This window comes from Symphalangus syndactylus, chromosome 12, assembly GCF_028878055.3.
Source record: "Symphalangus syndactylus isolate Jambi chromosome 12, NHGRI_mSymSyn1-v2.1_pri, whole genome shotgun sequence".
NCBI classification, from domain to species: Eukaryota; Metazoa; Chordata; class Mammalia; order Primates; family Hylobatidae; genus Symphalangus; species Symphalangus syndactylus.
Window position 1 is genome coordinate 130,660,338 of NC_072441.2, and position 26,496 is coordinate 130,686,833.

General features: G+C 46.7%; 2 protein-coding genes across 4 annotated transcripts in view; one reads left to right on the forward strand and one right to left on the reverse strand.

The window, feature by feature from the left end:
- CMPK1 (cytidine/uridine monophosphate kinase 1) overlaps positions 1-10,308 on the reverse strand; it is a 33,540-nt gene extending 23,232 nt beyond the window's left edge. The window contains exon 1 of one of the 2 annotated variants that reach the window (XM_055254653.2): positions 9,960-10,308. In XM_055254653.2, coding sequence (XP_055110628.1) covers positions 9,960-10,130 — 171 coding nt within the window. In that variant the 5' untranslated portion in view covers positions 10,131-10,308. The remainder of the gene's footprint in view (positions 1-9,959) is intronic. The other variant, XM_055254654.2, reaches the window with a different exon arrangement.
- Positions 10,302-26,496, forward strand: part of STIL (STIL centriolar assembly protein) — an 86,881-nt gene continuing 70,686 nt past the window's right edge. Inside the window, exon 1 of one of the 2 annotated variants that reach the window (XM_055254652.2) lies at positions 10,302-10,521. The gene's annotated coding sequence lies outside the window, so the exon portion shown is untranslated. The remainder of the gene's footprint in view (positions 10,522-26,496) is intronic. The other variant, XM_055254651.2, reaches the window with a different exon arrangement.

Below are 26,496 nucleotides of genomic sequence, written 5' to 3' on the forward strand. Positions count from 1 at the left end.
CAGGAGGACTGCTTGAGGCCAGGAGTTCAAGACCAGCCTGGGCAACCTAATGAGACCTCTCTCTACAAGAATGTTAAACATTAGAGAGGTATGGTGTGATGTGCCTGTAGTCCCAGCTACTCATGAGGCTGAGGTGGGAGGATTGCCTGAGTCCAGGAGTTGGAGGCTGCAATGAGCTATGATTGTGCCACTGCACTCCAGCCTGGGCAACAAAGTGAATGAATGAGAGAATGAATGAATGGAAGGAAGGAAAAAAGGAAAGAAGGAAAGAAGGAAGGGAGGGAGGGAGGGAGGGAAGGGAGGGAGGGCAGAACGGAAGGAGAAAGGGAAAGAAAGAAAATAAAAAAATAAAATAGGCCAGGGACAATGGCTCATGCCTATAATCCCAAGATTTTGGGAGGCCGAGGAGGGTGGATCATCTGAGGTCAGGAGTTCAAGACCAGCCTGACCAACGTGGTGAAACCCGTCTCTACTAAAAATACAAAAATTAGCCGGGTATGGTGGTGGGCGCCTGTAATCCCAGTTATTTGGGAGGCTGAGGCAGGAGAATCACATGGGGAAGGGAAGGCAAGGGGAGGGGAGGAGAGGAGAGAGGAGGGAGGAGGAGAGATGAGGAGGGGGAGGGAAAGGCAAACAAACAGGCCGGGCACGGTGGCTCATGCCTGTAATCCCAGCGTTTTGGGAGGCCAAGGCAGGCGATCACCTGAGGTCTGAGGTTCGAGACCAGCCTGGCCAACATGGTGAAAGCCCTTCTCTACTAAAAATATAAAAAGTAGCCGGGCATGGTGGCGCACGCCTATAGTGCCAGTTACTTGGGAGGATGAGAAAGGACAATCGCTTCAACCCAGGAGGCTGAGGTTGCAGTGAGTCAAGATCACGCCATTGCACTCAAGCCTGGGTGCCAGAGTGAAACTCCGACTCAAAAAAGAAAAAAAAAAAGAGAGAGAGAAAGAAAACAGAAAGGGAGATAAAATTAATAAGAAATGCAGGTGGAAGTGTCCAATCTGATTCCAACGTATGAGAAACAGTGCACAACAGGCATATACATTTCATTAGTAAGTGTGGTTACTTAAGAATGAAATTAGGCTGGGCGCAGTGGCTCACGCCTGTAATCCCAGCACTTTGGGAGGCCGAGGCTGGCAGATCACGAGGTCAGGAGTTCGAGACCAGCCTGGCCAACATGGTGAAACCCCATCTCTACTAATAATACAAAAATTAGCCGGGCGTGGTGGCGGGCACCTATAGTCCCAGCTACTCGGGAGGCTGAGGCAGGAGAATCTCTTGAACCCGGGAGGCAGAGGTTGCAGTGGGCCAAGATGGTGCCACTGCACTCCAGCCTGGGTGACAGAGTGAGACTCTGTCTCAAAAAAAAAAAAAAAAAAAAAAGGCCAGGCATTGTGGCTCACACCTCTAATCCCAGCACTTTAGTAGGCCAAGGCGGGTGGATCACCTGAGGTCAGGAGTCCAGCCTGACCAACATGGTGAATCCCCATTTCTACTAAAAATACAAAATTAGCTGGGCATGGTGGCACATGCCTGTAATCCCAACTACTTAGGAGGCCGAGGCAGGAGAATTGCTTGAACCTGGGAGGTGGAGGTTGCAGTAAGCCAAGATCAAGTCATTGCACTCCAGCCTGGGCAACAAGAGCGAAACTCCATCTCAAAAGAAAAAAAAAAAAGGCCAGGCACGGTGGCTCAAGCCAGTAATCCCAGCACTTTGGTAGGACGAGGTGGGGGGATCACAAGGTCAGGAGATCGACTAAAAATACAAAAAATTAGCCGGACGTGGTGGTGGGCACCTGTAGTCCCAGCTACTTGGGAGGCTGACGCAGAATGGTGTGAACCAGGAGGCGGAGCTTGCAGTGAGCCAAGATCGTGCCACTGCACTCCAGCCTGAGCAACAGAGTGAGACTCCGTCTCAAAAAAAAAAAAAAAAAAAGAAATTAAATTGCTACTTTTTTTCTCCTAATTTCTATGTATCGTTTCTTCAAACAGCTACTAACTTGTTAGAAAATACTTCTTAAGTATTGTTTGGACCTAATTACTTACTTAATATAGCTATTAGGTATTTCTTTTGCACTAGGATTTCTATGAAAAAAAAAAACCTGAGACACTAAGGGCATCATAAACTGAGAACATTTGAGAGTCTTTAAGATCTGAAGGATGACTAAGGCATTTCAAAAACCATGTAGTAGAATGAAGGCCAGGCGTGGTGGCTCACACCTGTAATCCCAAAACTTTGGGAGGCTGAGGCAGGCGGATAACCTGAGGTCGGGAGTTTGAAACCAGCCTGGGCAACATGGTGAAACTCCATCTCTGCTAAAAATACAATAAATTAGCCGGGCATGGCGGTGCACGCTTATAAGCCCAGCCACTCGGGAGGCTGAGGCAGGAGAATCACGTGAACCCGGGAGGCAAAGGTTGCAATGAGCCGATATCGCACCACTGCATTCCAGCCTGGGCAACAGAGCCAGAGTCCTTGTAAAAATAAATAAATAAATAAATGAAAAACATGTACTGAAATGAGAGGGAAAAGACAGGGTCCCCACCCTTAAAAACACTACACTCTACTTAGGGAGGCAAAACTAAAAGATAAACAGTTTTGAAATAATTTACAGTTAGGCTGGGCATGGTGGTTCACACCTGTAATCCCAGAACTTTGGAAGGTGAGGCAGGCAGATCACCTGAGGTCAGGAGTTCGAGACCAGCCTGGCCAACATGGTAAAACCCCATCTCTACTAAAAATACAAAAATTAGCCAGGTATGGTGGTGGGCGCCTGTAATCCCAGCTACTTGGGAGGCTGAGGCAGGAGAATCGCTTGAACCCGGGAAGTGGAGGTTGCAGTGAGCTGAGACTGTGCCACTGCACTCCAGCCTGGGTGACAGAGTGAGTCTCCATCTCAAAAAAAAGAAAGAAAAGAAAAAAATAATTTGCAGTTAAACTTTAATATCTGCAAAGTTCTTTCATATCTGTTTGCATTCAAGGGAGTGTTTTTTTGTGTCAGCCTCACTTATGTCAGTTTACTCTCTCACATTTTACTCAGAATTGAATCCTCCAGTAACCCTATACAAGGATAACTGCTTTAAGCGTTTTCCATCTCCCAGCTGCTTCTTTCCCACTGTCCTTCAAAATTGAGCTCATACACCTCACCTCCTCTGGGAAGCCCTCCCTGACTCATTAAACTGACATTTAGATGTCCCTTCCCTAAATGTACCTAAATGGTATATTTATATCATAGGATTAATCATTCTATCCTGTAGTCATCACCAAGTAATTTCCTTGTTTCCTCACTACATTGTAAACTTTTGGCAGCAGGGTCTGTCGTCTTTTTTTTTTAAGACATGGTCTTGCTCTGTTGCCCAGGCTGAAGCGCAGTGGCATGATCATGTCTTACTGCAGCCTTGACTTCTCCTGCTCAGGTGATTATCCCACCTCAGCCTCTCAAGTAACTGGGACCACAGGCACACACCACCAGGCCCAGCTAATTTTTTGTAGAGATGGGGCTTTTTTTTTTTTTTAAGACGGAGTGTCTCTCTGTCGCCCAGGCTGGAGTGCAGTGGCGCGATCTCGGTTCACTGCAAGCTCCGCCTCTCGGGTTCATGCCATTCTCCTGCCTCAGCCTCCCCAGTAGCTGGACTAGAGGCGCCTGCCACCATGCAGGGATGGGCTTTTGATATGTTTCCCAGGCTGGTCTTGAACTCCTTGGCTCAAGTGATTCTTGCACCTTGGCTTCCCAGAGCGCTGGGATTACAGGCGTGAGCCACTGCAACTGGCTCATCTGTATCTTCTTACTCAACTCAACAACCAATATCACAGTGCCTGGCTCTCAAAAAATGTTCTACAAAATAAAAAAAATTAGCTGGGCATGGTGGCATGCACCTGTAGACCTAGCAATTTGGGAGGCTGAGGTGGAAAGATCAGTTGAGCCTGGGAGGTGGAGGCTGCAGTGAGAATGAGCCACGACTGTGCCACTGCACTGCATCCTGGTCAACAGAGGGAGAGCTCGTCTCAAATAAATAAATAAATAAGAAAGAAAGGGGAAGTGGAGTGGAGGGGAGGGGAGGGAAGGGGAGGGGAGGGGAGAGGAGGGAAGAGGGCGGCCGGGTGCAGTGGCTCACGCTTGTAATTCCAGCACTTTGGGGGGCTGAGGCAGGCGGATCACCTGAGGTCAGGAGTTTGAGACCAGCCTGGCCATTATGGTGAAACCCCATCTCTATTAAAAATACAAAAATTAGCCACGCGTTGTGGTGGGCGCCTGTAATTCCAGCTACTCAGGAGGCTGAGGCAGTAGAATCGCTTGAACCCGGGAAGCAGAGGCTGCGGTGAGTCAAGATCATGCCACTGCACTCCCATCTGGGCGTCAGAGTAAGGCTCCGTCTTAAAAAAAAAAAAGGAAAGGAATAAAGAAAAAGAAATCAGAAGACATTCAAACACTTCTGGTCCTGAAAATGGGAGCGCCAACCGCCACTGGAGTGCCCTCTGGGGATCAAATTTTTAAAAATTTTACATCTTCAGGACAAACAATAAAACTCTATGAATCCAACATATTCAACTTATAATTCAATAAGTACTTAATAAGCAGTTACTATGTGTCAGGCACAATGTTCAACACTGGGGACACAAAGATAAATGAAATCAAGTTTCTGATGTATACATGCTTAAAGTCAATTATCATCCAAAACTTTTTCGAAGTGCAGTAAGTAGGATGACCAGGCAAAGTAAGAGTTACCCACACAGGCCCTGGAGGAAGTTGACACAGATGATAAAATGCTTTCTGGGTGAGACCAGGCGCAACGGCTCATGCCTGTAATCTCAGCACTTTAGGAAGCTCAGACAGGTGGATCACCTGAGGTCAGAAGTTCGAGACCAGCCTGGCCAACATGGCATTCATGGTGGCATGTGTCTGTAGTCCCAGCTACTCGGGAGGCTGAGGCAGGATAATCTCTTGAACCCAGGAGGCGGAGGTTGCAGTGAACCGAGGTCACGCCACTGTACTTCAGCCTGGGCAACAGAGTGAGACCCTCTCTCTCAAAAAAAAAAAAAAAAAGTTTTCTGGGTGCTACAGAAAGCAATTTGGCATGGTTATAAGCTTTAGTCATAATTTTTTATGTAAGCAAAATGTTCACAATCTTTAAAAGAGAGATTTAAATATTTCTTCCAACTAATGCATGTAAAATGGTGGTTATTTTCAAATATAAATTTAGGTTACACTGACAATTTCATTTGGGCCAAAACAACAAATATAAATAAAGCTTAATTTTAAAAATTCAAGAATGACACAGTATTCCCATCATGATTTTAGAAATAAATTATTGCACAATAATTCCATCTGGAAACTTCAAGTATCACACTGATTTAGAAAATAGCTCATTTTCAAAAACAAATTCAGTAATAGAGGATACAGATTTACAAACAATTAGAAAATAAAACAAATTATCCTTCAAGTCTGGGTATTTGGTAAAAAAAGAAAAGAAGAAGAAAAAGAACAGGAAGGAGGGAGGGAGGGAAGGAGAGAGGGAGGGAGGGAAGGAGAGAGGGAGGGATGGAAGGAGAGAGGGAGGGAGGGAGGGAGGGAGGGAGGGAGGGAAGGAAGGAAGGAAGGAAAGAGAAAAGCAAACAAAACTGATAAACATCAGTACAAATAAATGTGCAAAATGAATCCCAAAACCTCCCTCCAATCTTTCCTTCCCAGTACAGAACACTTTCAGAAGACACTGTATCAGATTTGCCTTTACCTTCTCTAGGTCTCCAGGAGCAATCTGCAGAGCAGAATTCACCTCCAGAGAAAAAATACCAGCTTCCCTCTAACAACACCCACTTCACTAATTTCAGTGCCTTAGAGACCAAGATATCCCTAAGGGTTTTTGGTTTTCTCTTTTTCTTCTCTTCCTGTCAACTGAAGATTCTGTAGCTAGGACTCAAATATGTACTTCTGGCAGCCTGAGTTGGAAATCAACATACTAAAGTAACAATTTCAGGTGCCCTGTGAGCTGCATTAGCTTCAGCCAGATTAATTGGAGAATTTAACGTGGATTTATATACTTTTTTTCCTACAGGAAAAAAAACCTCCAAAAATTACATTATTTTGGAATTTAGTTTATAATTGCCTGTATAATAAAATATTGAGTCAAAATAAAGAGATTCACAAAGGAAAAAAACAACATACCGCTGACTTCACTAACAATAGATATTCCAGGCCGGGCACGGTGTCTCACACCTGTAATCCCAGCACTTTGGGAAGCTGAGGTGGGCGGATCACAAGGTCAGGAGTTCCAGACCAGCCTGGCCAACATAGTGAAACCCCGTCTCTAATAAAAATACAAAAATTAGCCAGGCATGGTGATGTGCGCCTGTAGTCCAAGCCACTCAGGAGGCTGAGGCAGAGAATTGCTTGAACCCGGAAGATGGAGGCTGCAGCGAGCCGAGATTGGCCCACCACACACCAGCCCGGCCGACAGTGTGAGACTTCATCTCAAAAAAAAAAAAAAAAAAAAAAAAAAAAAAAAAAAAAAAAAAGATGATATTCCAGTGTCTGTCTAGCCAGCTAGGGAATAGCAATTGCTAAATTATAAACTATTTGGAATTAGTTGATTGACAGCTTAATAAAGTTTATGGCAACTAGACTCAAGAGAAGACATTTTCATTAAAGAAGATAACAGTTTAAGGTCAAATAATTGTTGAAATCTTAATAATATAATACATTACAGAATATATCTCATCATGGAATCTTGTAACTGATAATTAACAAGTTTAAAATATTATTTGCCATTACTGAACAGAATAAAGAATAATTGCAGAATGTGTAGATTATTTCATTTACGTATTTTTTTTAATTATTTTTTTTTTTTGAGACGGAATCTCGCTCTGTCGCCCAGGCTGGAGTGCAGTAGCGTGATCTTGGCTCACTGCAAGCTGTGCCGCCCCAGTTCACGCCATTCTCCTGCCTTAGCCTCCCGAGTAGCTGGGACTACAGGCGCCTGCCACCACGCCTGGCTAATTTTTGTATTTTTAGTAGAGACGGGGTTTCACCTTGTCAGGTGGTCTCAATCTCCTGACCTCGTGATACGCCCGCCTCGGCCTCCCAAACTGCTGGGATTACAGGCGTGAGCTACTGCGCCCAGCCCAGAATGTGTAGATTATGTTTTAACCAGTGTAGTTTAGGTATGGATATTTTAAAGGCATATTATGATTCAGAAACAGCATACTGTATTTAAATGCATTCAAATATAACATGCATAAAGTAATTTAAAAGAAAAATACTACTTTGCAATAAAAATAACCAGGCCAGGCGTGGCGGCTCATGCCTGTAATGCCAACCTTTGAGAAGCCAAGGCAGTAAGATCCCTTGAGTCTGGGAGTTCGAGACCAGCCTGGGCAATATAGTGAGCCCTTGTTTCTACAAAAACTAAAAAAAAGTTAGCAAACAGTGGTGGTGCACACCTGTCATCCCAGGTACCTGGGAGACTGAGGTGAGAGGATGGCTTGAGCCCAGGAGGCAGAGGTAGGAGTGGGCCAAGATGGTGCCACAGCACTCCAGCCTGGGTGACACAGAGAGACTCGATCTCAAAACAAACAACAACAACAAAACCCACCAATAAAAATAACCAATATAATAAGGTCAGGAAGTTTAAAGTAGAGGTAATAAGATCAGAAGTTTAAAGTGGAGAAAAAAATTATTTGCATCTGTCTCTGTCTGCCAGATATTTTACCTCATTTAATATTCACAAATACCATACAAAATAGCCATTTCTATGTTTTCCCTTTCCACAGGGAACTACAGGTAACAACATCTCTGGGCCTAGAGAAACAGTAAATGGCAGAGTCAGGGTTTGAACCTATATCTCTTTGACTCTAAAGTCTTTGCCCCTTCCCCTATCACGCTATTTAAGAGAGATCACATATATTAAACAAAAATTTGAAATCACTCCCACTTTTCACTTGCCATTTATTTATTTATTTCTGAGACAGAGTCTTGCTCTGTCACCCAGGCTGGAGTGCAGTGGCCAGGCTCTTTACTTTTTAAAAGACAAGTGACAAGGCCAGGCACGGTGGCTCATGCCTGTAATCCCAGCACTTTGGGAGGCTGAGGCAGGCAGATCACGAGGTCAAGAGCTTGAGATCAGGCTGGCCAACATGGTGAAACCCTGTCTCTACCAAAAATACAAAAATTAGCCAGGCGTGGTGGCGCACGCCTGTAATCCCAGCTATTCAGGAGGCTGAGGCAGGAAATCGCCTGAACCTGGGAGGCGGAGGTTGCAGTGTGCTGAGATCGCGCCACTGCACTCCAGCCTGCTGACGGAGTGAGACGGTCACAAAAACAAAAAAACAACAAAAGAAAGTAAAGAGAACCAACAACAAAAAAAGTTTTTAAGAGGATGTAAATGTATTTTAGTTGGACTATTTCCACTTTGACACCTAAAATGATTTTTTTTTTTTTTTTTTTTTTTTTGAGACGGAGTTTCGCTCTTTCGCCCATCTCGGCTCACCGCAACCTCCGCCTTCCGGTTTCAAGCGATTCTCCTGCCTCAGCCTTCGGAGTGGCTGGGATTACAGGCGCCCGCCACCATGCCAGGCTAATTTTTGTATTTTTAGTAGAGACGACGTTTCGCCATGTTAGCCAGGCTGATCTCGAACTCCTGACCTCGTGATCCGCCAGCCTCGGCCTCCCAGAGTGCTGGGATTACAGGAGTGAGCCACAGCGCCCGGCAAAATGATCAATATTTATAAATACATCTGTACAACACATAATGACTTGTTGAACTCATCTAACTTTCTCTGGATGCTATTTAGGGAATAAAATACAGGACAGGAGTTGATTGTTATGAACATATAAGGAGAGAAGCAAAAGCCCAATGCTAATATTGGCCATATCCTAGAAGAGGAGGAAATTAGAAGTTCTTGGTCAAAAAAACTTTTGTTGGTTACAGAGTTTCAGAGTGATTTCACTAGAGGCCACCAATGGTCGCCTCTTCTGTTTCTAGATATCTTGTTTTCCTTCTTTCGCAAGTATTCCCCAGACTGTCCATGAAGCCTTTTTTTTCCCACAGTGTCAATGCAGCTAATCAACCATATATCTAGCCCAAAAATTGTTAAAAGAATTAAACTGGTAACCTGCCTTAAAGCAAAAAAAAAAAAAAAAAAAAAAAAAGTAACAGCATTTTACATTTGGGAGGTGTTTTATATCCTGAGAAAATCTGGGTTCAGAGACTCTTTTTACTGTATTACAAGGGCTAACTGAGGCTGGGAGACAGGAAGTGACCGAGGGCCAAGCGTGAGTTGGCAGCAGGGCCAAAGGTTGACGCTTGATCTCAGAACAGTACTCCCGGCTTTCCCCATCCCCGACCCGGGCCGAGCCTCAGGGCTGGCCCGGCCCTAAAGCTTGCGGGGACGGGGCTCGAGAGTGCCAGCGGCAGCCCACAGCACGCCTAAAATAACACCCCGCCCCACGGGGCTCCTTTCTAGGGTAAAGACAGGTTAGGTGACAGTGCGGAGTTTAGAGAACCAGAGGGAAGGCGCGAAGAAAAATAGGTCTCCCCTTTAGGCAACTGTGGGCGCACACGGCCTCTAACCCAAATCCGCACTCCTGCTGCCTTCACCCGCCACATGCTCAGCGACACGCTAACCTCTGCGCGCTGGGGGACCCCCAAAGGTTGGCCTCCGGGATTCCTCTCCCAGCCCACTCTAGAGACGAATCTGGTCCCCAAAATGTAAGAAAAGAAGGGGCGCAGGAACAAAGCGACCTCAAGCGGTGCCCCCCAAGGCGGGCGGGCGCGGACTACGAGTCCCGGCATGCCGCGCGCCGGCGGCCCTCGGCCACTGCCACGCGGGCGGCGCGGTGGCCGCCGGGACTCGTAGTCTGCGGCTCGGCGACCCCGGGGGGCGCGGACCATGGGCGGCGGGACAGGCCGGCCCGCGTCCCGTGAAGCCCCAAGGAGCCCGCCTGCTGCCCGGGCCTCACCTCGACGATGCGGGCGCACTGGGTCCCCTTGCCGGCGCCGGGGCCGCCGAGGACGAACACGACCAGCGGCTTCATGAGACGTGGAGGGCAGAGGAGAATCGGCCGGCGGGTCTGCAGCAGGAAGCTAAGGCCCAGGACGTGCAGCAGCCGGCTGTGGCAGCGGCTCAGCATACACCGCGCCTTGGCCGGGCGCTGAGGGAGCTGACAGCCGCCGGCGCGGCGCGGGGCGGGGCGGGGCGGGGCGGGGCGGGGCGGGGAGGCGGCGGGAGAAATGGGCGGGCTGAGCCGGCGCCTGCCGCGGCCCCGCCGCCGTGGCTGCCCAGGCGTCCGCGGCGCTGTCGGAAGGGGAGGAGCTTCGTGCGGCGGCGGCGTTTCGGCGACACTCGTGCGGTCTGCGCCAGCTTTCCTCCACTCCTTGGGTGGTTATTAGTGCTTTCTGACCGCAGATATTTTATCCTGCGCCCCCAAGTGTCTGGTGCTGAGCTGGAGGCTGGGACGTGATCTGCGGGAGAGCAAAACCCATTGTCTCTGCTCGCAGTGAGTTTCCATTCCAGCCAGTGAGGTATGGGGAGGTAGCCAGTGTGAATGAGTAAACACCAGTACATACAAAAGGCAGTACGATTTTGAAGAAATAACAAGTAGGACATAAGATGGCCAGGGTCGCCAGAGAAGGCTTCAGAAGAGGTGACATTCAAGCCAAGACAAAAGGATAGAAAAGAGCGAAACCTGGCAAACACCAGGATAGAGTGTCCCACAAAGAAAAGCATGTGCAAAAAATCTAAGTTGGCTTGGCATGTTAAAGCAATTGAAGGAAGGCCTGGCTGGGCGCGGTGCCTCACGCCTGTAATCCCAGCATTTTGGGAGGCTGAGGCAGGAGGATCGCTTGAGCCCAGGAGTTCGAGACTAGCCTGGACAACATGACGAGACCCCATCTCGACCAAAAATTTAAAAGCCGGGCTCCGTGACCCGTGCCTGTGATCCCAGCTACTGGGATGTTCACTTGAGCCTAGGAACCATAATAGCACCACTGCACTCCTGTCTAGGTGACAATGAGACTGCTTCAAAAAAAAAAGAAAGAAAGAAAAAAGGCCAGTGACAGTGAGACCAGAGCTGAGTTAAATGAGGGGAGAATGGAAGGTGAAAAGTTGAGAAAGTGAGGTCGGTGGCAGATCAGGACTTTTGGTTATGGAAAGGAATTTGGGCTGTATTCTAACTGCAATGGAAGCCCTTTAACTCCTTTCGCCTGCCCCATTCATTAGGGAAAAGTCTTAAGGGAAAAGAAAAGGAGAAGTTCAAGAACTGAGCCTTGGTGCATACAGGCCTTTAAAAGGCCTTCTGGCCAACGTTAAGAGCTCATTTGATATTTGAGGTAATGGATTCAAAATAATTGAAGATGTTTGGCCATTCAGGCACAGGCAGAGAAGGCAACTTGTTGCATTTACTGAGGGTTGGGATTTTGCCTGGCAAGTACAACAGAGAGAGGGGGCCAAGTGATGAGAGTGTTTGCAAGAGAATGTTTATGATGCTGTCTGTAGAATCAAAACCATACAGGAAAGCAAATAATGGCACATGAAGCCTGGTAGTGGAGGGGTTGGAGGGTGGTGGGGAAAGGGACCAACGTCTTAGATCATTGGCCCAAGAAAGGTTGCAGTGGGGTATATGAGCAAGTGCCCTGGCAGTATGGATGCTGCTGGTCTGAGTGGGATATTTGGAATTGAAATGTCCCAGCTTGTGAGTTTCTGATGATGCCAAGGTCTAGGGTGAGACCGTGGGAATGGAAGGCTGAGGCAGAATGCATGCCCTGTTTTTAGAACTAAGAGTCCAGGGTATTAGATTTGTCATACAGGTACAAGTTCAAGTCAGATAGTGCTGGAGTGAACAGAGACTATGGGAAAGGAACTAAACTGTTTAGGGCAGAGTGACCAGGACGTTAGTAAATGAAAGCAAACAGGAGAGGAAGATAGTGGTATAGCCCTCTGTCTGACCACCCCCATTCTCCTTTTTCTTTTGGTGGTCCTTTCTTAGCTCACTCAGCATTTTCTGGCTCTTCCCCATCTCCACTCTCTCTCCTTGCTTTGTTTTTGTTGTTGTTGTTTTTACTTATTCCCATCCTTCCTACCCTTCTTTTCCCATTTATAAGTCCCTCCCTTCTCCCTGTCTCTTTTCCTGTCCTTCTCCTCACCTACTTGCCTTTGTTTGCCCTTCTTTTCCGTTCTCCCTTTAATTTCTACCTCTTTCCTCTCCACAACTTCTACCTTTTCCTTCCCACCACAGAAAGGAGAATGGGATATTTTGGATTATCACAGCTGGAAAAAAAATTTTTTTGGGGGGATAGAGTCTCACTCTGTCACCCAAGCTGGAATGCATTGGTGCCATCTTGGCTCATTGCAACCTCCACCTACCAGGTTCAAGCGATTCTTCTGCCTCAGCCTCCCAAGTAGCTGGTATTACAGGCACCTGCCACCACGCCTGGTTAATTTTTGTATTTTTAGTAGAGAGGGGGTTTCACCATGTTGTCCAGGCTGGTCTTGAACTCCTGCGCTCAAGTGATCCTCCTGCCTTGGCCTCCCAAAGTGCCGGGATTGCAGGCATGAGCCACCACACCCAGCCAGGCCTACACTACACTACAGGTGATGGTGTGCACCTGTAGTCCCAGCTGCTCGGAAGGCTGAGATGGGAGGCTGAGGTGGGAGGATCCCTTGAGCCCAGGAGGTGGAGGCTGAGGTGGGAGGAGCCCTTGAGCCCAGGAGGTGCAAATTCCAGTGAGCCAAGATCATGCTACTGCATTCTAGCCTGGGCAGCAGAGCCAGACCCTGTCTCAAAACAAAAACAAAACATTTTTCTATGGATACTGAAATTTGAATTTATATAATTTGCATGTGTCCCAAAATATTATTTCTTTTTATTTTTAAAATCCATTTTAAAATGTGAACATTATTTTGAGCTTGAAGGCTATACAAAAACAGGGACCCAGGTTTAGATATGTGAATTGTCACATAAAAAACATGGCCGGGAGCAGTGGCTCATGCCTGTAATCCCAGCACTTTGGGAGGCCGAGGCGGGCGGATCACCTGAGGTTGAAAACCAGCTTGGCTAACATGGTGAAACCCCGTTTCTACTAAAAATACAAAATTAGCTGGGTGTGGTGGTGCATGCCTGTAATCCCAGCTACTTGGAAGGCTGAGGCAGGAGAATTGCTTGAACCCAGGAGGCGGAGGTTGCAGTGAGCTGAGATCATACCACTGCACTCCAGCCTGGCGACAGAGTGAGACTCTGTCTCAAAAAAAAGAAGAAGGCTCCAAACCCTTCAGCTTCTGGGGAGGAGGAGCTAGGACATGGGCAGCCAAGAACAAGGACAATCGGTCATATTGGGAGTGGGTAGCAGGAGTATGAAAAAGGCCATACCAAAACAGATGTGCCTTCTTTTCCTTTGTTCACACAATTAGAGTTAAAAGATCTTAAGGATATGGTGTCTGTGAGAAAAAGGGCTAGGAAGCTATTGGCATACTTTTAGTGAAGGCCTTGGGCCAGAGACAAAAAGACAGTCTTTGTTGTTTCCATGATAGAACACCAGAACTAAGGATTCCACACAGGGGTTTGGGTCTGAAACTTCCTTGTATACCTACTTAAAGCAATATGTGGTGATTTTTTTTTTCACAGAGAAAAAAATCTTTCTGAATAATTATGACTACAATTGGTTGAGTACTTAATGTCCTACTCCTTGCCTGTCTCCTTCTGCCAGTTATGTTAGGCAACTAAGGAAAATATTAATGCAGAAAGATTTCTAAAAACTGAAACCCAAACACCCATCTCTGCCGAGGGTTTTCCAGGGAGTCATTTCCAGGAATGACAAGGTGAGGCAAAAAAACACTTTATGACTAGTTGGCCCTTTGAGTCTGTTCGGATTATCTATTGCTACAAAACAGCCATTCCCAAATCAATGACTTAAAACAGGAAACATTCTTTTTTTTTTTTTGAGACAGAGTTTCACTCTTGTTGCCCAGGCTGGAGTGCAATGGCACAATCTCGGCTCACCACAACCTCTGCCTCCCGGGTTCAAGCGATTCTCCTGCCTCGGCCTCCCAAGTAGCTGGGATTACAGGCCTGCACCACCCTGCCGGGCTAATTTTTTTGTATTTTTAGTAGAGACGGGGATTCTCCATGTTGGTCAGGCTGGTCTCGAACTCCTGACCTCAGGTCATCCGCCCGCCTCGGCCTCACAAAGTGCTGGGATTACAGGCGTGAGCCACCAAGCCCTGCCTTTTGTTGTTGTTGTTGAGATGGAGTCTTGCTCTGTCGCCTGGGCTGGAGTGCAGTGGCATGATCTGAGCTCACTGCAACCTCCGCCTCCCAGGTTTCAAGCGATTCTCCTGCCTCAGCCTCCTGGGTAGCTGGGATTACAGCCACCATGCCTGGCTAATTTTTGTATTTTTAGTAGAGACGAGGTTTCACCATGTTGGCCAGGCTGGTCTCAAACTCCTGACCTCAAGTGATCCGCCCGCCTCAGCCTCCCAAAGTGCTGGGATTACAGGCGTGAGCCACGGCGCCCAGCCAAAACAAGAAACATTTATCTTGCCTATTACCTGAAAATTGGGCTGGGCTCAGTGGGGACAGCTCATCTTCATCCCACATGGCATCAGCTGGGGCAGCTCAGCTGAGGGCTGGAGGATCCATACCCAAGAAGGCTCATTCACATGGCTGACAGAGGACAATTTTTTCCTCTTGTGTCAATACTTAATTTTGGTGTAGAGATGGGAAGCTGGAAAATACACTATTTAAATTTTTCTTGGCTCTCCCTAATATTGTGGAAACCCTCTTTCCCTAAAGACCATGGGGTTTACCATGAGTTGCTTAGGTTTCTTTTTACAGCATGATGGCTAAATGTTACTCTTCAAGAGTAATGGGGAGTAGAACCTGCCAGTTTTTAAAACCTGGGTTTAGAAACTGCCACAGCAACTCTTCTTTCACCATATTCTTTCAGTCAACCACACACAGAGCCCAGATTCAAGGAGAGGGTACATAGGCCCTACTTCTCAAGAGGAGTGTCAGGAATTTTGGTGCCATGTTTTAAAGTTGCTACAGGGTCCAAAAGCCCTCTGTGGAACCTTAGATTTAGTAAGCTGAGATGGACCTTATAGAGCTTAGAGAAAACTCTCTTGTATAATCAAGGCGGGCCTAGATGACCTTCCCTCTCTTAGACTCCTCCCTGGCAAGCTAGACCAGATCAACAGGAACACTCAAAAAGAGAAATAAGCCAAGGAAGCTAGGATCTCCAAGTAGCTTTGGGCCTATTTTATCACACTGGCGGTCACATGGAGCCAAGCCGAGGACGTGGAATTAATAAAAGGCACAATACTACACTGATGCTTGAAAATTCAACCCTGCTGCTTGTCCACAGTGCAAGGTCTACTGCTTAGCATCTTGATCCTAATTTGTCTCCAAGGAATCCATTTTGTCTTAGCCATATATTAGTGCTCCTTGGAGGTGGCAGAGAAGCATTGAATTACGCCTAGGGGTAAGCCACCAGATATGCAATAATAGTATGCCCCAATAAATATATATAGAATAAGTGGATGTCACCCAGTAAAGGGGCATTTCCTAACTATATCCATAGATTGAATCTATAGGCTAAATAAATTTGATTACTATCTATTAAATGTGTACTATGATGGCTCACGCCTCTAATCCCAACACTTTGGGAGGCCAAGATGGGTGGATCACCTGAGCTCAGGAGTTCGAGACCAGCCTGGCCAACATGATGAAACCCCATCTCTACTAAAATACAAATTAGCTGGGCATGGTGGCAGGTGCCTATAATCCCAGCTGCTCAGGAGGCTGAGGCAGGAGAATCACTTGAACCTGGGAGGCGGAGTCGCAGTGAGCTGAGATCACACCATTGCACTCCAGCCTAGGTGACAGAGCGAGACTCCATCTCAAAAAAAAAAAAAAAAAAGTCTACTATGTGCCAGGCATTTTTTGGATAATATTCCAACTTTTTTTTTTTTTTTTTTTTTTTTTTTTGAGACAGAGTCTCGCTCTATCGCCCGGGCTGGAGTGCAGTGGCGCAATCTCGGCTCACTGCAAGCTCCGCCTCCCGGGTTCACGCCATTCTCCTGCCTCAGCCTCCGAGTAGCTGGGACTACAGGCGCCCGCCACCGCGCCCGGCTAATTTTTTGTATTTTTTTAGTAGAGACGGGGTTTCACCGTGGTCTCGATCTCCTGACCTCGTGATCCGCCCGCCTCGGCCTCCCAAAGTGCTGGGATTACAAGCGTGAGCCACCGCGCCCGGCCAATATTCCAACTTTTAAAATAAATCTATCAGAATACCTGTAAAGATTTCTGTGCTTTTTTTTTTTTTTTTTTTTTTTTTTTTTTTTTTTGAGATGTACTTTCACTCTTGTTGCCCAGGCTGGAGTATGATGCGCAATCTCGGCTCACTGCAACCTCCACCTCCTGGGTTCAAGCAATTCTCCTGCCTCAGCCTCCTGAGTAGCTGGGATTATAGGCATGCGCCACCACACCTGGCTAATTTTGCATTTTTAGTAGAGACAGGGTTTTGCCATGTTGGTCAGGCTGGTCTTGGACTCCTGACCTCAGGTGATCTGCCCTCCTCGGCCTCACAAAGTGCTGGGATTACAGGTGTGAGCCATCGCACCTGGCCTCAGGTATCTTCTAATTGCTAGATTGTGGGGTGGTCCAGTGTGTCCCAGGGGAGAGTTGGAGGACACTGGAAGTGCTTAGGGAAGTAGCTATATGCCAACTCATATGTAAATGTTTCAATATTTTTGTTGTTTCTTTATTTTTGAAACGAGGTCGCACTCTTGCCCAGGCTAGAGTGTAGTGGTGCATCACAGCTCACTTTAGCCTTGACCTCCTGAGTAGCTGGGACTACAGGTGTGCACCACCATGCCTTGCTTATTTTTCTACCCTTTGTAGAGACAGGATTTTGCCATGTTACCCAGGCTGGTCTCAAACTCCTGGGCTCAAGTGATCTACCCAGCTCAGCCTCCTTAAGTGCTAGGATTTCAGGCGTGAGCCACCGCGCCCTGTGCATTTCAATATTTTAATCACCAATACAGCCTTTCCAGTTGGGTATTAGTTAAATATCAGCCTTGCCTTGCCTATGAAATTCTCATAATGCTGTGAAGTTAGTACTATCATTTTACATAGAGCCAGGACCACAGGGCAATGCCAGGCGCGGTGACTCACCACACACCTGTAATCCCAGCACTTTGGGAGGCTGAGGCAGGCGGATCACCTGAGGCCGGGAGTTTGAGACCAGGCTGAGCAACTTGGAGAAACCCTGTCTCTACTAAAAATACAAAATTAGCCGGGTGTGGTGGCGGGTGCCTGTAATCCCAGCTACTCGGGAGGCTAAGGCAGGAGAATCGCCTGAACCTGGGAGATGGAGGTTGCGGTGAGCCAAGATCGCGCCATGACACTTCAGCCTGGGCAACAAGAGTGAAACTCCATCTCAAAAAAAAAAAAATCAACAACAACAAAAAAAACCCACAAGGCAATAGATGACAAAGTCAAATTCAAATTCAGCATGTATGACTTTAAAATGTGCATTTCTATACAACACTGACTCCACGAAAAGTTCCATACTCACAAAAATCCCATCAAAATATGTTATATTACAGACCAGAAGACTGATCTCAGAAAGATGTATAGCAAGAGCTATCCTTAAAACCCACCCTTACCCATAGATGTTTATCATTGAGTACATTAGGTCTTTTCACATACATTCAGTACCTGCTTAATATTCCCAGGGTGTATCTATGTTCCTAGCACCCTTTGTAGGGGGTTAGGAAATAAGCTTTGTCACCACTGATCAATCCTATTTATCATAATTGCCTCTTAGAGATAGATATCTGTTCCCATACTTTCATTTTCCCAGCCTTAAATACTCCCCTTTGCTGCCTATGTTATATTCATGTTTCAGAATTCAGCTTGAGCCTGGGCAATCTAGTGAGACCATGTCTTTAGAAAAAATTAGAGAAGGGCCGGGCGCGGTGGCTCACGCCTGTAATCCCAGCACTTTGGGAGGCCGAGACGGGCGGATCACAAGGTCAGGAGATCGAGACCCTCCTGGCTAACACAGTGAAACCTCGTCTCTACTAAAAATACAAAAAATTAGCCGGGCGTGGTGGCAGGCGCCTGTAGTCCCAGCTACTTGGGAGGCTGAGGCAGGAGAATGGCGTGAACCCGGGAGGTGGAGCTTGCAGTGAGCTGAGGTCGGGCCACTGCACTCCAGCCTGGGCGACAGAGCAAGACTCCGTCTCAAAAAAAAAAAAAAAAAAAAAAAAAGAAAAAATTAGAAAAATTAGACAGATGTGGTCCCAGCTACTCAGGAAGCTGAGGCAGGAGGATTGCTTGAGCCCAGGAGGTTGAGGCTGCAGTGAGCCGTGATCATGCCACTTCAGCGTGGATGACAGAGTGAGCCCTTGTCTCAAAAAAAAAAAAAAGAAAAGAAAAAAAGCTGGGCATGGTGGCTCATGTCTGTAATCCCAGCACTTTAGGAGGCCAAGGCAGGAGGATCACTTGAGCTCAGGTGTTCAAGACAAGCCTGGGCAAGATGGTGAGACCGCATCTCTTTTGAAAAATTGATTGATTGATTGAGACAGAGTCTGGCTCTGTCGCCCAGACTGGAGTGCAGTGGCACGATCTCGGCTCACTGCAACCTTCGCCTCCCGGGTTCAAGCAATTCTCCTGCCTCAGCTTCCTAAGTAGCTGAGATTACAGGCACATGCCATTGCATTCCAGCCTGGGCAACAAGAGCGAAACTCCATCTCAAAAAAAAAAAAAAAAATCAACCTCCTAAGCCTGGGTTAGGTGCACCTCTTTTGTGCTTCTACCCTCCCCCACCACGTCCCTTGTTTTTTTTTTTTGTTTTTTTTTTTTGAGACGGAGTCTCGCTCTGTCACCCAGGCTGGAGTGCAGTGGCCCGATCTCGGCTCACTGCAAGCTCAGCCTCCCGGGTTCACGCCATTCTCCTGCCTCAGCCTCTCCGAGTAGCTGGGACTACAGGCACCCGCCAGCACGCCCGGCTAATTTTTTGTATTTTTTTTTTTTAGTAGAGACGGTGTTTCACCGTGGTATCGATCTCCTGACCTCGTGATCCGCCCGCCTCGGCCTCCCAAAGTGCTGGGATTACAAGCGTGAGCCACCGCGCCCGGCCTGTCCCTTGTTATTTCTGTTGTAGGCCTATGTTGTTATGGGTATCTCCACACTAGATTTAGAGCTCTATGAAGGAAGGGACTCTGATTACTCTTTGTACAGCATTGAACTAAGAGCATGACCGTGTGTTATTGTTACATGATTCACTCTCTTAAGCAAGCAGGTGCGTGCTTTGTCTTCAGGCCTTCATAGCCGTCTATTATATTGTAATCTATTTCCTGGAGTGATGCTTAGTACATCGCATAACCTGATACTTAATAGAGTTTCTAAAATGAAGGTCCCTGCTACTCAGATTTGCTTGGTTATTGTTGTGAGACTTTATCAAAGGACCTGTTCTCAAAGATTCTGAACATTAGTTCAGGGAAACATAGTTTTTTTTTTTTTGGAGACGAAGTCTTGCTCTGTCACCTAGGCTGGAATACAGTGGCGCAATCTCGGCTCACTGTAACCTCTGTCTCCCGGGTTCAAACAATTCTCCTGCCTCAGCCTGCCCAGTAACTGGGGCTACAGGCTCACGCCGCCACACCCAGCTAATTTTTTGTGTTTTAGTAGAGACGGGGTTTCACCATGTTGGCCAGGCTGGTCCCGAACTCCTGACCTCAGGTGATCCGCCCACCTCGGCCTCCCAGTGCCGGGATTACAGGTGTGAGCCACCACACCTGGCCCACATCACATCACTTTGGGAGGCCAAGGTGGGTGGATCACCTGAGGTCAGGAGTTCGAGACCAGCCTGGCCAACATGGTGAAACCCCATCTCTACTAAAAATACAAACATTAACTGGGAGTGGTGGTACACACCTGTAATCTCAGCCACTTGGGAGGCTGAGGCAGGAGAATCGCTTGAACTTGGGAGGTGGAGGTTGCAGTGAGACGAGATCTGAGATCGTGCCACTGCACTCTAGCCTGGGTGACAGAGTGAGACTCCATCTCTGAGCCACCACGCCTGGCCCATCTCAAAAAAAAAAAAAAATGTGATGTGACAAATCTGGCAGCAGACAATATGACTGCTCTCCTGGGAGTGACTTTGTCAGCCGAGCTTAGCTTCATACTGCAGAACTGCAGGCAGACCAGTGAAGGGAGACTGACTGTCTTTAGCTGAATTTACAGCATCTTTGCTAACTTTACAAGCTTAGGTAGGTTGGTTATACCTGCAATTTCTTTGTCTGCAAAATCAGGATGATGGTACATTAGCTCAGTTTAGTAAATACTTTTAGACAATTTACCAGTATGTGATATTTGATCATAGTATTCATTCCAAATAATCCAAACTTTAAAAAATAAGTAAAATAAGTCAACATGACTTGAGACATAAATTGTAATTGTTGACTCTTCTAAGATTTTTAAGTGTCTAAAAGGAATTTGGCATAAGTTGATAGATTAGCAATCTTCTTTAAAAATATGTTTCCTGAGGCCAGGTGCAGTGGCTCACGCCTGTAATCCCAGCACTCCTTGGGAGGCCAAGGCAGGTAGATCTCCTGAGCTCAGAAGTTTGAGATCACTTTGGGCAACATGGCGAAACCCCATCTCTACAAAAAATACAAAAATTAGCCTGGTGTGGTGGCGCACGCCTGTAGCCCCAGCTACTTGGGGCGGAGAGGGGGCTGACGTGGGAGGATCACTTGAGCCCAGGAGGTTGAAGCTGCAATGAGCTGAGATCTTGTCACTGCACTCCCACCTGGGTGACAGAGAGAGACCCCATCTTTTAAAAAAAATAAACATAAATAAAATAAAAATATGTGTCTTAAAAGCAAAGCTGTAGTTGTTTTTAAAAACCAGTAGTACAATTTAGCTTAGAAGTGTAAATTGAGAAAGGGAAAGTTGGGTGTTTGGAGAAACTTAGTACAGCAATAAGTAACAGAACCAGGAAGAGGAGAAATAACCGATTCCAACTTCCCTGTTCCTGGTGATAACAATAGCTCTTTAATCCCCATAGCCAGTCTGTTAGCAGGCACCATCAAGGTTTATAGCACTGAACATTTACTTAGTCTAATCATAAAGACCATGTCATTTGGACAGAGACTGAAAAGGAATAAGGAAAAACAATTGATGTCTTTGGGTTGCTATAACAGAATACCATAAACAGGTAGCTTATAAACAACAGAAATTTATTTTTCACAGCTCTCAAAGCTAGGAAGTTAGAGATCAAGGAGCTGGCAGATTTGGTATCTAGTGAGGGCCTGCAATCTTGGTTCATAAACAGCCATTTTCTCCGTGTGACTTCACAGGGCAGAAAGGAGCAAGGGAGCTCTCTGGAGGTTTATTTTATAATGTACTAATCCCATTCATGAAGGCTGTGCCATCATGACCTAATCACCTCCCAAAGGCTCCACCTACTTACTATCATATTAGGGGTTAGGACTTCAACATATGAATTTTGTGGGGAACACAAATATTCAGTCTACAGCAGTTAGAATATAGAATTCTGGATGAATTTTTCCTTTTATAATTTTTTTCTTGTTATAACATTGTTTATGCAACAAATTCATACTTTAAAAAAAATGACAAACTGGAAATGGTTATCTGTGAAGCAAACTAAAGAACTTGGAAATTCTAAAAATAAAACCAGTAGCTTTTCTCTGTAAGGGCCAAAAGTAATAGCAATTCCACAGTGTCTTGAAATGACACATAAATGGCCAGGTGCGGTGTGGCTCACGCCTGTAATCCCAGCACTTCAGGAGGCCGAAGCGGATGGGTCACCTGAGGTCACGAGTTTGAGACCAGCCTTCACCAACATGGTGAAACCCCGTCTCTACTGAAAATACAAAAATTAGCTGGGCATGGTGGTGGGTGCCTGTAGTCCCAGCTACTCAGGAGACTGAGGCAGGAGAATTGCTTGAACCTGGGAGGCGAACATTGCAGTGAGCCAAGATGGCACCATTGCATTCCAGCCTGGGTGACAGAGCAAGACTCCATCTCAAAAAAAAAGAAAAAACAAAAATGACACATAAATATATATAAACAGAGATCAAAGACTAGCATGATATATCTTCAGTCTATTTAAACTGGCCTGTCATCTAACAATTATTCATATTTGCTTTGGGTAATTACCTCTTATTACACAGCCTATAAAATTGTGCCTTCCCTGTTCTATGCTTATCATGTCCTTTCAACTCCCCATACCAGCTAGCACAAAGCTTAGTGTATAGTAGGTCCTTGGTATAGCATTTGTAGATTTTATTCCATTAAACTTAATTCTCTTTCTTTTTGTTTGAGATGGAGTCTTGCTCTGTCGCCAGGCTGGAGTGCAGTGGCGCAATCTCGGCTTACTGCAACCTTGGCCTCCTGGGTTCAAGTGATTCTTCTGCCTCAGCCTCCCGAGTAGCTGGGACTACAGGTGTGCGCCACCATGCCTGGCTAATTTTTTTTTTTTTTTTTGAGACGGAGTCTCGCTCTGTCGCCCAGGCTGGAGTGCAGTGGCACGATCTTGGCTCACTGCAACCTCCCCTCCCGGGTTCAAGAGATTCTCCTGCCTCAGCCTCCTGAATAGCTGGGAGTACAGGCATCTGCCACCATGCCTGGCTAATTTTTTTGTATATTTAGTGGAGACAGGGTTTCACCATGTTGGCCAGCCTGGTCTCAAACTCCTGACCTCAGGTGATCTGCACACCTCGGCCTCCCAAAGTGCTGGGATTACAGATGTGAGCCACCGCGCCCAGCCTTATTCTCTTTCTAATTTAACAAATCAGTTCCCTTAATCTCTTTGAACACAGGGCAATGTGTTGCTCATTTATTAATAATGTCAGTTGCCAGTACACCTAGACTAATAATAATATATGGGTGGCCCCTTTAACTTTCACACTCATTATGCATTAACTCTTTTTTATGATAATGTACAATATGCAAATGAGGAAAATCAATCTCAGAGAAATCAAATGGCAGAGTTGGGGTCAGATCCCCAAAGCTATTGATTATTGCATTATAATTCAAAAAAATAAAAAAGAAAACATCTGGGGAAATAAGCTCTTTAGTCACTTCCAAGCTCTCCTAAATATAACGCTGAATCATTCCAATCCTAAAATGAAGTCAATAATTACTTTTCATTTCAGTCAAAAAGTATTTATGCATAGTGTTAAATATATATCCTGCTTAGAAGTCCAGTGGTAGGCCAGGCATGGTGGCACACGCCTGTAATCCCAGCACTTTGGGAGGCCGAGGCAGGCGGATCACAAGGTCAGGAGTTTGAGACCAGCATGGCCAAAATGGTGAAACCCCGTCTCTACTAAAAATTCAAAAAATTAGCTGGGGCCGGGCGCGGTGGCTCATGCCTGTAATCCCAGCACTTTGGGAGGCCGAGGCGGGTGGATCACGAGGTCAGGAGATCGAGACCATCCTGGCTAACATGGTGAAACCCAGTCTCTACTAAAAAAAAAACACACAAAAAAATTAGCCGGGCGAGGTGGCAGGCGCCTGTAGTCCCAGCTACTCGGAGAGGCTGAGGCAGGAGAATGGCGTGAACCCCGGGGGGCGGAGCCTGCAGTGAGCTGAGATCGCGCCACTGCACTCCAGCCTGGGGGACAGAGCGAGACTCCGTCTCAAAAAAAAAAAAAAAAAAAAAAAAAAATTAGCTGGGAGTGGTGGCGGGTGCCTATAATCCCAGCTACTTGGGAGGCTGAGGCAGGGAGAATCGCTTGAACCGAGATCGTGCCACTGCACTCCAGCCTGGGAGACAGAGCGAGACGCCATTAAAAAAAAGTCCAAGGCCGGGCGCGGTGGCTCACGCTTCTAATCCCAGCACTTTGGGAGGCCAAGGCGGGTGGATCACGAGGTCAGGAGATCGAGACCACGGTGAAACCCCGTCTCTACTAAAAATACAAAAAATTAGCCGGGCGTGGTGGCGGGCGCCTGTAGTCCCAGCTACTCAGAGAGGCTGAGGCAGGAGAATGGGCGTGAACCCGGGAGGCAGAGCTTGCAGCGAGCCGAGATCGCGCCGCTGCACTCCAGCCTGGGTGCCTGGGTGACAGAGCGAGACTCCGTCTCAAAACAAAAAGAAAAAAAAAAAAAAAAGAAGTCCAGTTTTTTTTTGTTTTGAGACGGAGTCTCGCTCTGTCGCCCAGGCTGGAGTGCAGCGGCGCGATCTCGGCTCGCTGCAAGCTCCGCCTCCCAGGTTCACGCCATTCTCCTGCCTCAGCCTCTCCGAGTAGCTGGGACTACAGGCGCCCGCCACCACGCCCGACTAATTTTTTTGTATTTTTAGTAGAGACGGGGTTTCACCGTGGTCTCGATCTCCTGACCTCGTGATCCGCCCGCCTCGGCCTCCCAAAGTGCTGGGATTACAAGCGTGAGCCACCGCGCCCGGCCTAAAGTCCAGTGTTAATAAAATGTTTAATTGAAATCTCATTGGTATTTGAGTTATTACTAAGCAAAAAGGAAGACATGCTATTTTAGTTGTTCAAAAGATTAGCACATGCCTCAGTTCTCACCTTGTACTTTCCTTTTTTCTTTGTAATAGACTCTAATTTTTTTAATCCTAAGAATTTGCCTCAGTCAGGCACGGTGGCTCACACCTGTAATCCCAGCACTTTGGGAGGCCAAGGTGGGCGGATCATCTGAGGTCAGGAGTTCGAGACCAGCCTGGCCAACATCCTGAAACCCCGTCTCTACTGAAAGTACAAAAATTAGCCAGGTGTGGTGGCAGGCACCTGTAATCCCAGCTACTTGGGAGGCTGAGGCAGGGAGAATTGCTTGAACCTGGGAAGCGGAGGTTGCAGTGAGCTGAGGTCCAGCCACTGCACTCCAGCCTGGGCAACAGAGCAAGATTCCGTTTCAAAAAAAAAATTTGCCTCTAAAACACTTTATTTTTGGCTATTGTCTCTTACTGGAAGGATTTTTGTTTGTTTTTAAAAATTATTTTATATTTTATAATGAATAGAGATGGGGTCTCACTATGTGTCCCAGGCTGGCCTTGATCTTCTGGGCTCAGGCAATCCTCCCACCTCAGCCTCCCAAAGTGTTAGGACTGCAGGCGCAAGTGAGTGTACCGGGCAATACTTTATTTTTTTAGAAGTTTTATATTTATAGAAAAATTGAGAACATGGTACAGAAGTTCCATACCCTACACCCAGTTTTTCATATTATTAACATCATATATTAGTATGGTAGGTACATTTGTTACAGTTAATGAACAAATATTGGTACATTATTATTAACTAAAGTCTATATTTAGACTTTCTTAGTTTTTACCTAATGAAGTTTTTTCCCGTCCGTGATCCCATCCACAGTATCACATTACATTTAGTTATCATATCTCTTTAAGCTTCTCTTGACTCTGGCAGTTTCTCAGGATTTCCTTGTTTTTGATGAGTTTAACAGTTTTGAAGAGTACAGGTCAGGCATTTTACAGGATTCCTCACTATTGGAATTTGTCTGTCTTTCTCAGGATAATACAAGGTTATAGGTTAATGGGAGGAAGACCACAGAGATAAAGTGCCCTTTGCTTTTTTCTTGTGACAGAATCTCACTCTGTCGCCCAGGCTGGAGTGCAGTGGTATGATCTCGCCTCACTGCAACATCTGCCTCCCAGGTTCAACCGATTCTCCCACCTCAGCGTCCTGAGTAACTGGGACTACAGGCACATGCCACCACACCCGGCTCATTTTTATATTTTTTGGTAGAGATGCGGTTTCCTCGTTGGCCAGGCTGGTCTCGAACTCCTGACCTCAAGTAATCCACCTACCTCTGCCTCCCCAAGTGCTGGGATTACAGGCGTGAGTTACCACCTCTGGCCTAAAGTGCCATTTTTTTTTTTTTTTTTTTTTTGAGACGTAGTTTCACCTTGTTGCCCAGGCTGGAGTGCAATGGCATGATCTCGACTCACCACAACCTCTGCCTCCCGGGTTCAAGCAATTCTCCTGCCTCAGCCTCCCGAGTAGCTGGAATTATAGGCATGTGCCACCATGCCTGGCTAATTTTTTGTATTTTTAGTAGAGACGGGGCTTCTCCATGTTGGTCCGGCTGATCTCGACCTCCCGACCTCAGGTGATCCGCCTGCCTCGGCCTCCCAAAGTGCTGGGATTACATGCATGAGCCACCGTGCCCGGCCTAAAGTGCCATTTTAATCACATCATATCAAGTGTGCATAGTAGTCTGGGTGCTGTGGCTCATGCCTGCAATCCCAGCACTTTGGGAATCCGAGCACTTTGGAGGCCCAGTACTTGAGGCTAGGAGTTCAATACCAGACTGAACAATATAGAGAGAATACTTGCTACTGAAGAAAAAAAAAAAAAGCTGGGCATGGTGGCACCCTCTTGTAGTCTCAGCTACTTGGAGGCTGAGGTAGGAGGATCATTTGAGACCAGGAGGTTGAGGTTGCAGTGAGCTATGATTGTGCCACTGCACTCCAGCCTGGGCAACAGCAAGG